The sequence below is a fragment of the Mauremys reevesii genome, linkage group 4 (assembly GCF_016161935.1).
Source record: "Mauremys reevesii isolate NIE-2019 linkage group 4, ASM1616193v1, whole genome shotgun sequence".
In the NCBI taxonomy this organism is placed as follows: Eukaryota; Metazoa; Chordata; order Testudines; family Geoemydidae; genus Mauremys; species Mauremys reevesii.
This window is the reverse complement of record NC_052626.1, coordinates 13,952,404-13,969,344: the sequence shown is the minus strand read 5'-3', so window position 1 is coordinate 13,969,344 and position 16,941 is coordinate 13,952,404. Positions and strand designations below refer to the sequence as shown.

The window sequence follows — 16,941 nt, the reverse complement described above, 5'->3', positions numbered from 1 at the left end:
TGACACAGCTTGAAACAGTAACCACATTGATTTAATCATACTGGCACAAACCCCTCCTTTAGAATCACTGTGTGATGCTGGTAGATCAGGTGCCAGCTCATGCCAAGGCCCCTAAGCTTCACTGAACACTGACAAATGCATAGCTGGAAACTAGTCTGGCTCACTTGCATTTTAGCCCTGTTAAAAGAGATGTTCAGTTTATAAACATGTGTTTTGTGTTTGGAATTTATGAAATGCTTGTGAGTTGCTGCATGCATTAATCCCACTTATAATATCTGTATACCACGTTAAAAGGTGATATTTGAATGCTTTATAACTATAAAAGTGTTTGCTATGAAACTGTAAACATCCCTAGTCAGGAGAGAAGCATTACCAAGTGTGAAATACTAGTTTAACACAAGGTGCCATCTCCTGCCCAACAAAAAAAACAACTATGGACATCAGACAAATCGTTGTGGAACATCAGTGACCAAAATACTTTGTTGATTGCTTCCCCCACAACCATGAAGAGGGGATGCGCACAAACCCTCATCCCATTAAAGTTTGAACTCTGGGGGAAGGTAATCAAGATCCCTGACCAGAAGGAACTATCTCACTAGGATAGTTGCTGGGAATTTGGAGAGGACAATATTTCTAAGCATAAGCCAGGGTGCCCCCTGCAAGCTGCTTAGCCTGAGTTAGCTCTAATGGACGTACAGAGCTTGCATGTTACAGCAGCTGCTATTCGTTTTTGGAACCTAGGTCCAACTCATTTGTGCGCATATATTTACTTGCTTTAATCTTCATTTCATTTTCTTCATTTCCTTTTCTAATCAAGACGCGATAGTTCGAACTCCCCGCGCGCTCCGGTCGACTCCGGAACTCCACCACTGCGAATGGCGGTGGCGGAGTCGACCTTGGAGCTGCGGAGTTCAACCCCGCCACGTCTGGACGGGTAAGTCAGTCGAACTAGGGTACTTCGAGTTCAGCTACGCTATTCGCGTAGCTGAACTTGCGTACCCTAGTTCGACTCCCCCCCCTTAGTGTAGACCAGGCCTTAGTTAATAAATCCCTAGTTAGTTTATTACGGGATTGGCTACAAGTGTGGCCTTTGGTGTGATCTGAGGTGCAACTGACCTGGGGTAAGTGACTGATCTTTTGGGACTAGGAGTAACCTATTATTGTGATTTTTGGTGTAAGAGACCATCTATCACAAAGGCAGGCTTGCCTGGGTGGCAAGATAGACCAGGTGCCTAAGGGGACAGTCTGTTAGAGTGCTTGAGGAGTTCACACTCGATAGCTGGGAAAATCTAATTATAGAACACACAACCAAATTGGGGTTTGTTTCCTGGTTTGTAACAGTCTGCCCTGAGGTCAGCACCCATGTTTATGAGCCGCTCTAGATAGTTTAGTACACCGAAACCCTTCTCAACAGTGTTTACACCAGTTTAGTTTAATCTGATATTTTACTGAATTAAACTGAACTAGTAACTCAGTTACATTGGGGAAAAAAATCCAAGATCTTTTTCTCTTTTCATATATCGCAGATTCTAGGGCTATTAACAGCATTCCTTAACAGTCAATAAAATAAATTAAATGCAATTATTTCCACAATCATACATTGTTGCATAGTTTATTTGCACATAAACAGAAATTCATACCTCTAAGAAAAAAATATCAATTCACGTTTGGCAAAATTGTCTTCATAACGAGGGCCCTGATTCTGAGCCAGTTTTATACTGAGTGTTAGTGTCTCCAGTAAAATAGGTGCTTCACAGTGTTTTAAAAAATGAGCTTTGTGAACTAAATTTATACACTATTTTTACCCACATAAAATGAAATTTTCACAGAGCACGAGAAATATATGAATAGGATGTAAGCTCGTTATCTCTCTCATGAAAACATTGTAAACATCAGCTGTTTAAGCATCTCTCTCAAAGTGGGTGTTATCAGAACAGTGACAAAAACAACAGCGATAGCGTACATAATTATTTTGTTATAATAGTAGGATGTAATTTCTACTGTTCTTGAGTGTGAAATACGATGCATTCAAATTGATGAGACATTTATTAAATTACTTCAGAATTCTGGCCAGGCATGTCTCGAAGTGCTACATGAAAGGAATCATCCAAAAAGTGGGACAATTCCCGCCACACTTCTCATCAGAAATAAACACTATACATTCCATCCTGTATCCTCTGTACAACGCATATTTAAATAGTTGGGCTGTTAAACTAAAAACATTTTCTGCACAGTGACAGTCCAACTGAAAATAATGGGAATGTTATACAAAAATATACATCAGAACATGACTATTCAGTTCATCTTAGGCCATGTCTACACTTACTGGGGATTGACACTGCTGCAATTGATGCAGCGGGAGTTGATTTAGTGGGTCTTTCACTAGACTCGCTAAATTGACCGCATATCACTCTCCAGTCGACTCCGGTACTGGAACAAGATGATTAACGTACTGCTGTCGACGCAGCACAGCGCAGAAACCACAATAAGTTGATCTAAGCTACATCGACTCCAGCTACATTATTCACATAGCTGGAGTAGGTAACTTAGGTCAACTTATCGCAGTAGTGTAGACAAGGCCTTAGATCTACCATGTAGTGAAATGAAAGGCATAAGAGACTCAACTGTGTTAAACATACAGGGATATATACAGCAGAGAATCTTAATTAGATTACATTTCTAGTGCTGTGACAACGAAGCACTATGTAAATATTAAGAGGCAAACTGCTTACCAGATAGCACTGATTAAAATATAGAAACATGTCAGCATTTTGCAAAAACTAAAAACATGTTACAATGAGTACAAGCAAGCTCCTTTTTTCATAACTTCATTTTCCTTAACTCTGCTTCCAACATTTACAGTAACGAGGGACTAGAACAGAAATACCGTATTCACCCAGCTAAACACAGATAGCTCTGTAATTTGATCAGCATTCAAAATGTGCGGGCAAGGGCAATGGGAGAGAGAATGATTTATTTAGCTTAAAAATGTTACCAAATCATTTCTCTCTCTCCCAATTCATCTGCATCTCTCTTACAATGATCAGCATTTTCATTTAGGATACATACACCCTCTCCCGACTACAGAAAAAAATACACAGATTATGAGCACAGGGATGGGGTGCGGGGGAAAATCACTGGTTCAAACCCTCTGGGGTTGCACAGGTGTAACATTATCATGCAAACACCCAACAGAATATTGACCTAGCTAGCACTAAATGGGGCTCGCTCAGCTAAGTGAAGCTAGTTGAAAGAGCTACTTTATTTTAAAAAATGTTCAAAGAAAAATTTTCCCTACTTTTTGAAAAGTGCATTTTTCTTCCTTGGGTTTTTGATTTTTTAAACACAAAACTTGAAAAATATCAATGAAAAACAGAAATGATCATACAAAAAATCCGTTTTAAAAATTGTTTTAATAAAAAAATTAAATGAAAAGTTTTCATTCAGTTCTCTTGTAAGTCGCATTGGTGCAAGCCCTATTTTTCACTGATGCAATGCAGCTACACTGCGAATTTGTACTGGTATCACTATGTTACTGTAGCTACATTAGTGCTAATGACTCAATAAACACATGGTCCACTTTTCCCTCTATTTCCATTTAACTTATTTATAAGGCAGTACATAAGTTTTAAAGATAATGTTGACATGAGGACAAAAAATGGTATAAAATCGATATAATTAATGAGGGGAGAGAAATGGTAGCTTTTATCCAGCGACTCTCCGACAATATAGGCAAGCATATGAGCAAGGACAATAGAAGTGTAGGTATTCTGGAAACTCAGGTTATTTCTCCAGATTTTAGGTTCTGCCAAACTTAATTTCCTATAGATACATTTCTTTTAAAAAGAAACATTTGTAACTCTTCTCCTTGTAAAGATAACCCTCATACTATAAATCAATGCACTGCTGTCTTGTCTGCACTACTCTGCACCTAGACTGAAATAATACAACTCCAACAGAGGTGTGAATTGCTTCCGTTCCCCTTAATGGAGTATTAACTTCACAAACTAGTATTAGCCATTTAAAAGCTTAGCTATTTGGCAATGTTAAAAGTGTCATGTTTACCTATATTACAGTGTAATGTTTGTATTTTAAATGGGAAACCATTACAAATATAGCATTGGTATGTTCATATGTTTTCAGATATTTCCTGAGTTGCATTCTTCAAAATTATGCACACAAACCCCACTGTAAATCCAGTCCTTTCAGAAGAGCAGGGTATTAGATTTAATGCTGGGCAGAACTTTCATTCTTTTTCCAGGGAGGCATAAGAAAACTGCAGATCTTGCCAGGTTTTTATAAGCTTTCCAATTCACCCAATTAAGTTTTTAATGTTAACTTACTGTGCAGTTTAAAACACCTTTTTAGATTACCACAATTATGTCTTGCAGATATTACCAGATATTAAGATATGAGAGCAGGGCAAAGTAATATGTGAAATAAAGAATCCCCACAGAAATTATCCTGATTTTGATTAATATTCTTGTAGATTATTAGTGTCCTTGCAAAAAAGCTACAAGTAAACATTGAGACTGATTCAACGCTCATTCAAATGAATAGAAAGATGCTCATTGACTTCAAATGGTCTTTGGATCAGGCCACATATGAAAAAAGTAGTTGATTCACAGCTGTCCCCACTGTCACATTTACCCAACATGGCTGAGTAACAGCTATCCAAGATTTAGGTTTAGGTTACCCAAGATTTAGGTTTTTACACTGCTCATTGAAATATCTGAGCAGCTGAACATTTAGTAGAAGGGGGAAATTAAGACATACCTTGGGAAGAAAAGATAGTGATATTTGTTTATCAGGAGTAAAATATGGGAATAATTGCAAGACGGATCAAAGGCAGGCTAGACAGCCTCCTTTATGTTTGTTTGTTCTAAGCTTCCACAGTAATCCCTTGATCAAAGGAGGCAGGAAACTTCTTATGTTCAGAGGTACCCAAACTTTCCCGAACAGTTTTGTTCAGCTCAAGGCTACACTGTAAACTGTCATGAGGTATATTATGTTCATTCACGAAGACAAGAGAAATAGGCTACAGAAACTCCTAAGGTCAGATCCTGGGCCCTGATCGGGTCACTTTGCTCCATCAAAGCAGCACATTGGTCTGTCTCTATAGTAGACTCAAAGGGTAGCTGGGAATTCTCTTTGGCATGGAGGAATCCTGGGCTGGCAGAATGGGTACAGACCATTCTTGCAGTTGGAAGTTGAAGCAGTCCTGTTTGGCCCTCTGTTGGCCCAGGTCTAGAGCTGGTGATCAGAGCTATCTTTGCATCCGACTTCCCTCAACTGCACAACTGAAAATTGTGTCAGCTGTTTACTTTAAATTAAAGTTGCAAAATACAGCTGAATTGCATAAATGTTACTTTAGAGCATTTCACTTCTGTATCTTATTCTACATTTCAGATGTAAAAGTAAGTAGTAAATCAGTTTAAAAGAAATATCACATCTGGAAATAATGAAGTTTCCAAGCCTCTAAATCTTGCTGCTCCAGTCTGAGGTCTAATTACTTAACTTTATGTAGGTCTCATTTCTGTGGAGTCTTAATTTACTATCTATAGATTAGAGCGTTTTCATTTTAAAGGATATTCCCTACAACGAAGACATTTTTAAAAATTGACCATCATTCCTATCACTGTTTCAGCTCCTCTGGTGTGAGCAATGTTGGCTCTGGGCTGCCAATACCATGTTCAGCATTGTGTGGATTAGACCTCAGAGGAAGTCCAACTGGTGCTGAAAATGGCATTCAGATTTCATTTTAAGCATAAAGAGTGCATAAGGGGATACGCAAGAGTTTAGTGGGGTGAAACTCTGGTCCTATATGACAAAAAGTCCCATTAACTTCAATAGCGCCAGGATTTCACTCTTGGAGTCTGATTCTTCTCTAATTTACACCAGTGTAAAATTTAGACACACTCAAGTTCAACCAGAAATTATTGAGCTAGAAGCCAGAATCATTAAATGAAGTTTTATGGCCTGTCTTATGCAAATCAGGCTAGATGATCATAATGGTTCCTTCTTGCTGTAATACTTATGAGAGTATCTCTAGTGGAAGCTAACCAAGTTATACCTGTGAGAATTAGTGAGCTTAAAAAAACAACAACAACAACAACAACAACAACAACAAAAAACCAGGCCTCTAAATGCTTTTAATACATTTGTAATGGAAATGCTGGAAGATCTTAAGTGCAAAATAAAAATGATTGCTAGCGCTTCCAAAATACACACCAAATATCCTAGAAGGGCACAGAGTTTATTTGACAGACTCATGCCAAGAAGGCCTAAATACACTGATGTATAAACTATAAATAATTTAAAGTGAAATTTCAAATAGAGGAACATGCTGGTGGGAGGGGAAATCTTTCTATTGGGTAGGGTAACAGTGTGGAGACCAATCAGTTTCAAGATTTCAATACGAGGGTAGTAAAATTTGGCAAGCTATTTTAATGAAAGTGATGCAAATCCTTTTATAACTGCAGTTGTGAGACTTCTAGTATTATGAATGGCACAAGTTTTTGTAAAATCTGCCCATCTCATGAGAAATCAGCTGAATCCAAGCCAGAACACAGGAAATAAGCCCCTTTCAGCTCTGAGTGCTAGGGCCGGTTCAGATGCAGACCTCTGACTCTTTAAAATCTGAAAGCCTTAAACAAAATATTTTTGCATTGTAAGCACACTATATAATGTCCTCTCATAAAGTGACCTCTTCATCTGGGCAATGTCAAGTCATTTTAAGACTAATATATTTGCAGAAGGGAAGAGTTTAGTTGTGCAAGAAGTAAACCAGTCAAAGAAACAGACATGAGAGTAAACAAACAAAACGTTACTTGTTTCATACACGGCTCCTGAAGGGTTTCTTCTTGAAGATGTCCAGCATTCAGTTGAGAATTTGCAATATGTTGCTGGAAGTCTTTGCTCGCATTGTCTTTCTTAAGTCCAGCCCAAGAAGCAATGGAAGGGATTTTATTGATTAACCCAATTGAAAATGATTAAGGCTAAACTTAAGAGACCAACAAGTATGCCAAAAATAAACAATGCACAAGCCTGTAAAGACAAAAGAACAAACAGTGAATGTTGAAAAGCAGAATTCAATTTATACTTCTGAGAATTGCTGTTAAGACCCTGAATATGAAAAAGAAATTCTACCTCTAATGCACTGACAGGCCGTAACAGCATATTTTTAAATAATCTGCTATGTTTAAAATAACCACGTATTTAAACACAGCTGCTCTTTCCAACACAAATTAAATATATTCAGAAAGATATTCATCTATATGAACACTAAGCTAAGCCTGCTTTGGGAATGATTTCACAAAGAATTCCCTTTCAAAACTGGTTTAGTGTGTCCACACTATCCACCTGGGAACTGTGTAGATGAACTTTGCATATTTAACAAAATTCCTGGAAAGGAAGTAATTCCATTTGATCCGATGCACACAGGGGCTCAAAGCAAGTTAAGAAACAGAATTTAAACTCTACTTAAAAGACAGTTCTAGTTAAACACATTCCGAACACTGCTAGAGTAGCCAGGGTGGACAGAGACAGACCCTCTGGAAACCATGTTTAGAAACAGCGTTCTATTTTCAACAGCATTAGAACTGTTATAACAGTATGCAGATTACCGATTTATAGCCAGCTCTGCTGATGTTATCATGCTGTATCTACGCAAGCTACTCACACAGCCCAGATACTCAAGACTTTAAACTGTACGTGGGTGTCAATACTAGCCTTTCCACTAAGATTTCCCATAATTGCTAGTCCTAGTGCAACCCTATGGAGGAGAGGGGGAAGGGAGATAAAAATGGTGGAAACATCAGTGTAGATGGTCTGCTGGCATTTTAACCACTGTGTCCTAACTTTTCTCAGTTGATATGATGGTTAAAATGATAGTGACCATGGTCACAGGCAGTAGCATGTTGTTTGCATTAGAACTCCCTCAGTGGCTACCACCGGTAGTGCTGTAGCTGTTGTATCAACCATGGGAAATGTTAGGGGGAAAAGGGGCTTGTGCCAAGGAAGATTTATTAAGGAACAGCATATAAACAGTGTTCCACACAAACATGGGTTGGCTGGACAACATGGACAAGGCCAAACTATATCAGAACCATGTTTAAAAACAGATGGATCTGATCTAAAGCTCCAGATCTGGACTTTGGGGAAATTTGGATTCAGATCAATATTACACTGCTTAGGTTCATGAAAGAAGTGGACTACGTTAGTTTCAATAAGCTCAGAGAACGGAAGACAAACTCCACTACTACTGCAGACTTCAGGCTGCTAAAAATGGGTGCAGTGCAAAAGGCAAAACATATTCTGTAGTGTAATAAAATGTATCTAACAACAGAATCCTTGCATACAATAAAAACACATGGAAAAATAGCATACCCCAAGCTTCTGTCGTGATATAAAGTCCTCCCTGCTAAGTTTAAGATAAAACAGTCCAGGATACACAAAGAGCAAACATGTAGATGTGGTAGAACCTTTACGAGATAGTAAGAAAAATTTTAGTTGTAGTAAGACTGGTACAGGGATATAAGCAGATATATTGTGTGATCTTTTTAGAATAGAACCCCATAATCCCCAAAAGAACAAAACAAAAACAAAAAACCCAAACAAGAACAAAAAACTTACCAACTAATCCAAATACATTTCTAATGTCGGGCACATACAATGCAAGCAAAACAATGATTGCATTGAGTGCTAAAGTGACAAGGATATGGCAAATCCATGAAGTAGGAAGATGAGATAAAAATATCATCATTACAGCCTTCCTTGCCTATATAACAAAAAGGGGGAAAAAATTCAAGCAGGCACAAAACTTTATTCTAAAAGCCTTATTGTTATTTCCATTTTGATAAAGTACACCTCAGGTTTTACTCGGAAAAGACCGTTTTAGATTAAAACATTTATTAGCGTAGTTCAACAGAAGCCAAAAAAAAGGTGTTCACATATAAATGTCATAGAAGATATGACATATACTTTACAGCCTTTAAAGAACAAAACATATTTAATTATTGCAAAACTGTGTGCACACACAAATCATTAATATATGTAACTAGGTCCTTATGAAGAGCATATGGATTGTAGTAGTTGGATATACTTTGATGTGAATATTTGCTAATGGTTACATTCATCCAGAGAGGCATATCATTATCCTGAAAACTAAATGAAGTTCTGAACATAAATTCCCTACAAACTGACAGAATTGTCCCTAAATTTTAGAACCACATGATAAATACTGCTCTAGAACTTAAGTAAATGCTACGCTACATGAAGACAAAGCTACATTAAACTTTCGTTAAATCACTAGCAGCAGAGTATTATTTGCTGACTTCAATTTTCCTCTCCAAACAGTCTTTGGAAAACAGAATTTAAGAAAAATCAAACCAAATAAACTTTAGAAATACTGGTACTTTATTCTCTAAATTAAAAACAATGCTGTGGGTTAGTTTAAATCTAAGCTCAGTCTCAAAAAGCATAAATTAGCTTAGTGGTTAGTTGTTATTTTGGAGTTTTCATGGAACATATGCAAGTATGAGGTCTTTGATCAATCACTTGACAAATTAGTAAGATACACAAAGCTAGATGTGACTAATATTGCAGTCTGCAAACAGTTAGCATTACCATACTATGGAATTGCTGTGCCAGCATCAAAACTTTTAGGAGTACTTACAGGGAAATGGATTAGAGGCACTGTCAAAATCACAGCAAATAACATGCCTACTTTTACAGTCATGATGACAATATCATGCGGCAGGTACCTGCTGTAACCTTGCAGTAATTCTGAGTCCACTTTGTCTGAAAACCAAGAAATTGAATGTCATAAATCAAAGGGAATTCAGAAACAGAACTATATATCACCTACATATTAATTCTCAAAGTTTCCATTTGGAGCAACTACTAAGCTGTTTGTGCCCATGGCAGAATGGAGGCTGTGAGTACAAATTTCTTCCTGCCCCTAATGAAGCCAACAATAAACATATAGATGTTTGATACACAATCTAGAGAAACTCCAAGCAGCAAGCTGAAGCCTGGTATAATTCATTTGAAAGATTTGGTCCTGCTATGGCATGTCCTAGAGAACAGGCTTCTGCTCCTATCAAAGCCTCTTGGTCACATTGACTTACAGATCCACGGCAAAGAGTTAACATCCTTCCAAACTGGATATAGAAGAAACATTTGTTCTCAAAGGAGAAGTTCTTTTTTGCTTTTCAGTTGGTTTTTACTTTTCTAGGAATGGCGTTTATGACAAGGGGATGGATAGGTGGGGCAGGGGTGGGGGAGATTCACTCATGCAATTTAATTAGCCTTCTTGGCTAAAGATAGTGGAAGACAGAAGGAGTACCCTGCAAGCAAGAAAGAACCCCGTATGTATCCTCTGCAAAAAATCCTATTTAATTAATGTACATTATACCATCAGGCCTGAAAGGAAAAGAAAAGAGACACAATCATTTCATTCAAAGTAAAGGTTAAGGGCTGTAGTCAAGCCAGAGCAAGGCTCCAACTATGTCTACTGCATAAGGGACCAGGAACATGGTCTCCAGACATGACTTCAGTGCACTTTCTTCCTTTCCCCTTTTGCTGGGGGCTTATCTGGAAACACGTGGAAAGAGCCAGCATGTGATGGAACTAGCCCAGGTTGCATTGACATCTGACAGGGTGTAAGGCAGCAAGGTGAATTAGGCCGCACTTTATCATTTGAGTCTGGTGGCACCTTAAAGACTAAGGGCTTGGCTACACTGGAGAGTTGCAGAGCTGGTGGTGGCTTTGCAGCGCTGCAACTCACTCACCGTCCACACTTGCAAGGCACATACAGCGCTGTATCTCCCTGGCTACAGTGCTGGCTGTACTTCACCTCTGCCTGGGGAATAACGACTGCAGCGCTGGTGCTGCAGTGCTGGAGTGCCAGTGTAAACAGTGATTAATCTTACTACGCTGTAACTGACCTCCGGAATTTTCCCATAATGCTTTTAACTAAAGAACTCTCTTTGTTTTGTTATGATGCCTCTCTTTGTTTTGTTGTGAACTCGGGGCTCCCGGAGCTGCTTATCTAAAAAACAAACACAGCTACTGTTTGCTGTGAATGAGGCAGGCAGGTGGATGAATGTCCACAGCTAGTGTTTGCTTGAGGAGAGAAACAGCATGGTGGGGGGGGAAGAGGGGAAGGGAGTCCGTCGGAGCAGCTGCTTATCTGGTCTGAAGGCTATTTGCATTTAAGAGTGAATGAGGGGTCGGGGAAGTGGTCGGAATTTGCAGGGCAGGGAGCTGACAGTGTCGGCTCCAAAAATCCACTCTCTCTCTCCCCCACGCTCCCTGTCACACTCCACTGCCCCCCCCTCTTTTGAAAAGCATGTTGCAGCCACTTGAACACTGGGATAGCTGCCCATAATGCACCACTCCCAACACCGCTGCAAATGCGGCCACACTGCAGTGCTGGTAGCTGTCAGTGTGGCCACACTCCAGCGCTTTCCCTACACAGCTGTACGAAGACAGCTTTAACTCCCAGCGCTGCACAGCTGCAAGTGTAGCCAAGCCCTAACAGATTTATTTGGGCATAAGCTTTCGTGGGTAAAAAAACCTCACTTCTTCAGATGCATGGAGTGAAAGTTATAGATGCAGGCATTATATAATGACACAACACATTATATAATCCTGCATCTGTAACTTTCACTCCATGCATCTGAAGAAGTGAGGTTTTTTTACCCACGAAAGCTTATGCCCAAATAAATCTGTTAGTCTTTAAAGTGCCACCGGTCGCCTTGTTGTTTTTGTGGATACAGACTAACACGGCTACCCCTGATACTTTTTATCATTTGAGGGGAAGCCCACATAATTTATTTGCTCTGTCATTGTCAGATCCAGCTGGCTAGAAAGCAAGCAAGTAAAGGGACAAAGGGGAACGAAGGGGGGAAAATACCCTAATTTGCAGGAAGGCAGTAAAAGTCAGGTTAGAAAGTTGGCAGGAGCAGTCCTACACCAATAGCAAAGGCACTGAGGTAGGGGCTGCTAGTCTCCACCATGTAATTGATAATAGGAATTTGTTGTGCCTACAACAGAAATACATTAATGCTCTGAAGAGGCAGCATGCTTTTTTACAAGAAGTCAAAGCAATTTCCCCTGCACATCAGTAATTATTTGGTAAGGGTCAATAGGACTGGTGCTGTGCCCACAGACATTCTAAACACATAACACAAAATACCCAGAGAGACAAGAGTTCTCTTAAGAGCATTTCCCCCCCTTACTGTTTGGCTGAGAGTTTTATTTACTTTGACTGACAGAGATTAACACATGTTAACTTCATGAGAGGAGTGAATTTTGAGAAGCAATTTGAAAGAAGAATCCTCAAGCAGGTCAGTAATGCATTTCAGTGACCATATTTGTATAAGGCTATCATACTGCAGAGGGCAGTTGATCCAGATTGCTGGATGGAAACTTGAGAGAATACAACTTTGGCATGCATGATCTATGAGCAAAATGTATAATCATGTGAAAATAAAGCTGGATACATGTAGAGCTGAACCACTTTCTCTTGGAAAGATGTAACACTGCGACATATGACAGGGTACTGCAAACACTGTCACACAGTTGACATATCACACTGATGCAGACTAGCTTCTATCTATATTTTACAGGAAGACTGAACTGCTATATTAAATGGACACTCACCTACTTCTGACAATGTTATGACAGACCTTTAAAAAAAGAAAGCCATTGTGTAGTTAAGAGTTCTGAAATCTGTCTAAGTATTTGGGAGAAGCAAGCCTACCAGAAAGACTATTAAGTTACCTATATTTAAGCCCCAGCTATAAAAATATGGCACCTGAAAGTGTTCAAGAACTGCATCGTCAATTGCATAGTTACTACACTGCTGCTGCAGCATACGGCCATGCAAAATCTACAGAAAAGCAGAACTCAGGGAGTCTGCTGAACAGGTAGGATGATTTTTATATGTACAAGTTTATAATTGGAAATCCTCATCTTTTTAATTACAAAAAATCACCAACAAAACATGACTACCACCCTCCCCATCCCCACCCTTAACAAAACGGCAAGGGTCCTTTAAAAAGACAGCCAACAGAATGCACACCTTGGTCCCCATGTTCAGGGTGATTCATACTCTATGTATCATTTTGTGTTTGTGCTTACTCTGGTTTGCCATTCTGTTGCAGATAGCAGCAGTGTCTTTAAGATGTCACTTTGTGTGGAGGAATGCATGATACAAATAATTAGCGAGTCTATTTAGTAAAGCTTTCTTGGAGGGTTTGTTTAATGAAACAAAAACAAAAGTTTAATCACACAGATGTCTGTTCAAATAAATCCATACAAGAAACCTACAGCTTATCATGGGCTCTGTGATGTGTCCATACTGCTCTTGGCAGGGCTTTGGAGGGGTGCAAAGGTGACCGTAACCCCCCTTTACCCCTCCGCGCTCCTAGGGTCATCCTGCTACCGATCCAGTCCTTGGTGTAAGGCAGAGCAGGCTCAATGCTGCATGTTGTGCTACAGTGCACTGGGTTGACCGAATGGTAATTAGCATGTGAAGCTTCTCGGATGTAGGCACGATCTTAGAAGATATTTCACTAATCCCAATTAAGTAAGTGAACTGTTTAATTGTATAGTGTTTAAGACCCCAATCCTGCAAAGAATTACATACACACTTAATTTACACACTGAGTAACCACACTGAAGCTAATTTTTACAAAGCTAGGCACATCTGTAAGCCTTTGCAAGACTGGTGCTTAAGTGGTGTAACTTTTTCATATGTGCAACACAGGCCTTATTTTAAATAGCCCAAATATTTTATTCCTCCGTATGCATTCTATAGTAGGCTTTATATATGTTCAAACAGAATGAATTATGTAACACACAAATTAAATGAAAAAATCCTTGGGAGCAGGCAGTACATGCACTATGCAATACATGATAAGCCAGAACATTCTTCACTATTATCTTGACTTTTAAAGAACTGTTAAGAACATACTTACCATAAAAAGTAAGGTACCCAAACAAGGCAGACACAAAATAGAGTAGGAAACTCAGACCAATTCCTGTGTTGGTTACATTCTGCATTCTGCTTTTCGATGGACTAAAATGCAAAATAGCCCCCCCAAATAATTATTATGGGTTGAGGTGTTGAACACATAGCCGTTTATCTTTAGAATGATCTTGCAATTTACATTTTACAGGGATGAACCCCTGTGGTTCATCATTACCCAATACTCTGTTGGTCCCTGTATTTGCAGATTTCAAATCACTTTACACATGAAGACAAGTATCATTATCCCCATTTTACAGACATGGAAACTGAGGCACACAGAGGTGAACCCTTCCCCCCCCCCCAGTTCTGACTTGCCCAAGATGACACATCAAGTCAATGTCAGAGCCAGGAATAGAACCTAGTTCAGTATCCTATCAACTGAGCCACACAGGGTGACTACCATATTAGTGCAGATCTGGCCAAATGCAGGCTCTCTGGCTGCTATAAAAAAAATCAGCTAGTAAATGTCTGTGGATTTTGTTTTTTGCCAATAGACAATAAAAACGTATTAGCTAGTTTCTCTGCTACAAATATAGTCAGAGGCTATGTCTACACTACAAGCGAGGCACGTGATTCCCCTGCTTGAGGACACCTATTCTCAGTAGCTTGATGGAGAGCTAGCGCGAGTATAAATAGTAGTTTAGCTGCAGAAGCATGGACAGCAGAGGCAGGGGTGAGCTGTGCTGAGAACAAACCTGCCTGAAAACAGTGGGTACGGATTTGGCTTGGCATAGCTCAGCTGTGTCTCTGCTGATGGTTCCCATGCCATCATGGCTACGTTACAATTCATACTCACTAGCTCTTCTTAAGCAAATGTGATTATGTGCATATGAGCAAGGGAAATCACACCCCCGGCTTTAGTGCAGACATAGCCTAAGAAGCAAATTTTGCCTACCTAATATATAAAGGATAAATCCTTGTCATTGTTCAACAGCACTAAGTTAGATACGGAACTGATTTACTGACAACTTTGATTGAATAAGAAAAACTCTATCGTTATATTTTAACATTACTTGCTTTCTATATGTTACCTTTGGAGCTCACAGTAAATGGGCAATACTGAGGTATGGCAGAGAAACGAGAAGGCCATGGTTGGGATGGCATAAGCACTCTAAAAAGAGGGGAGGGAGAAAACAAAGAAAACAATTTCTCACTATAAACAGCTGTAAAATTAATTTGAGTGTACCTAAGATTCTACTTCATGGCCTCAATCCAATGCCTGAAAACAATGGGAGTGTTTTTGGATTAATGCTTCTGGATAATCTCCATCCTACAGAACAGGGGTTTCCCAATTTTTTCATGCAACTGTGCCACTTCAGCTAAGAACTCCAGTATATCAGCCAATGGTCATATTTAAGGTTAATCTTCCACTGACAGTGGAGGGTATGGGCTGCAAGACTCTTTTTGGATGTAAAAGGCCCCAAAGTGCCAAATCCTACTCACCTTACTCATGTAGGTACTTCCACTTTAGTTTCTGAGCCTACTCCCGTAAGTAAAATGAGTAGGATTTGGCACATAGGGTCAATAAAAATACTACAATTGGTCATTTATATAGTATGAAACTTACTAAATTATAAGTACAGCTGTCTATAACATGCAACATTATTGTGTTAAATTATTGACTCCTTTAACCTGGCCTGAACTTTTAGTTAAAAAATTCAGTATTCGTGTCTCTTAAAAATTGGTTACCGCATTCAGAAACCTGAGAGACCTAAAAAAATTCTTTTGCAAATGAAGTCTGAAGGCTGTCTATACTCAAAGTTTTATCAGTAAAACTGCCGGGGGGCGGAAGGAGGGTGATTTTTCTTCTGCACAACTAACAGCTAGAAACTTTTTTTAAATGAATGCTGAGACACTGGAGAACAACTGAGAGGCATATTTGGGTACTCCTAACCTACAGCTATTCCTTCAGAAAACATTGGTTTATGCCCCCAAGCCAGGAGAGTTCATATCCATTAAAAAACCAAAACCTCTGCACACCCCACCTGTTAATAAGATACACAGCACATTACCTCCTTAGAAAAATGGAAGAGCTTTGCTTTACAATCCTCAGTAGAATTTGAAATCTGTGCACACAAAATAAGGGAAATGACATATTAAATGACTGACTACAAACCACAGACATTAGATCACACTGTTTCAAGCTAATAAAATCATACCAATTAAAGAGTATCGATATTATATGAATGAAAAGGAAGTAAGGATTTATCAACTTTTTTTTTAATTATAAAATATTACTAACCTGAGGGTTTTGATGTAGAGAAAGAATTACTTCTATTACTAAAAAGATAGAAAAGCTTCAAAATAGCATGTATGTTACCTGTAAGATCTCTATAGGGCTGTTTAATGTCAGTGGACAAGGGATGGACCATTTTTTTATTACAACCTGTAAAGACAGAGTGTATTTAATATTTTCAAGACTGCCTGAAAGCTGGGGTATAGGGTATTATATAACTAACTAGAACATGAGGATATTGATAAACACAGTAATACAAGGCACTGCGTCAATCGCAAACAACCTGGAGAGCTGGGCAAGGAAGATAAACAGGATTTGATAGAAAATGCTGTCAACATCATTCCCAGCCAGTTAATTAGATATTAAAGGCTGCCTTAAAGGAGGCATGGCTGGAGTCTAGGTCTAACATTGCAATGGCAGAAACGTGGCTGCAATTAGAAGCCAAAAGTGGGAAAAGAAAACCCCCCAACCAAAACCCTAATATTTCCCAGAAAGCTATAGGGAGTTTTACCTACACTGATGGTTTTGACAGTTCCATGTTGTGAGAATGAAAATTAGAAGGAAATTAAGGAAAAATATGACACTTTCCCTTTCATGAGTTGATTTATAATTATAGTTGCACTCTTCCTGTCACTGTATTTATGGCTCTGTCCACATTTCCCAT

At 39.0% G+C, this 16,941-nt stretch overlaps 1 protein-coding gene across 8 annotated transcripts in view; it reads right to left on the bottom strand.

Annotated features, from left to right (window-relative positions):
- Positions 1 to 5,399: 5,399 nt before the first annotated feature.
- Positions 5,400 to 16,941, bottom strand: part of SLC38A6 (solute carrier family 38 member 6) — a 50,249-nt gene continuing 38,707 nt past the window's right edge. For 2 of the 8 annotated variants that reach the window (XM_039534665.1, XM_039534664.1), the window contains exons 9-16: positions 16,362 to 16,427; positions 16,054 to 16,107; positions 15,073 to 15,152; positions 13,989 to 14,089; positions 9,677 to 9,801; positions 8,635 to 8,779; positions 8,389 to 8,483; positions 5,400 to 7,047 (exon numbers count right to left, since the gene is read on the bottom strand). In XM_039534665.1, coding sequence (XP_039390599.1) covers positions 6,967 to 7,047; positions 8,389 to 8,483; positions 8,635 to 8,779; positions 9,677 to 9,801; positions 13,989 to 14,089; positions 15,073 to 15,152; positions 16,054 to 16,107; positions 16,362 to 16,427 — 747 coding nt within the window. In that variant the 3' untranslated portion in view covers positions 5,400 to 6,966. Of the gene's footprint in view, positions 7,048 to 8,388; positions 8,484 to 8,634; positions 8,780 to 8,799; positions 9,802 to 12,669; positions 12,696 to 13,051; positions 13,640 to 13,988; positions 14,090 to 15,072; positions 15,153 to 16,053; positions 16,108 to 16,361; positions 16,428 to 16,941 lie in introns of those variants that run through there. The other 6 variants (XR_005597570.1, XR_005597571.1, XR_005597572.1 and 3 more) reach the window with 6 other exon arrangements.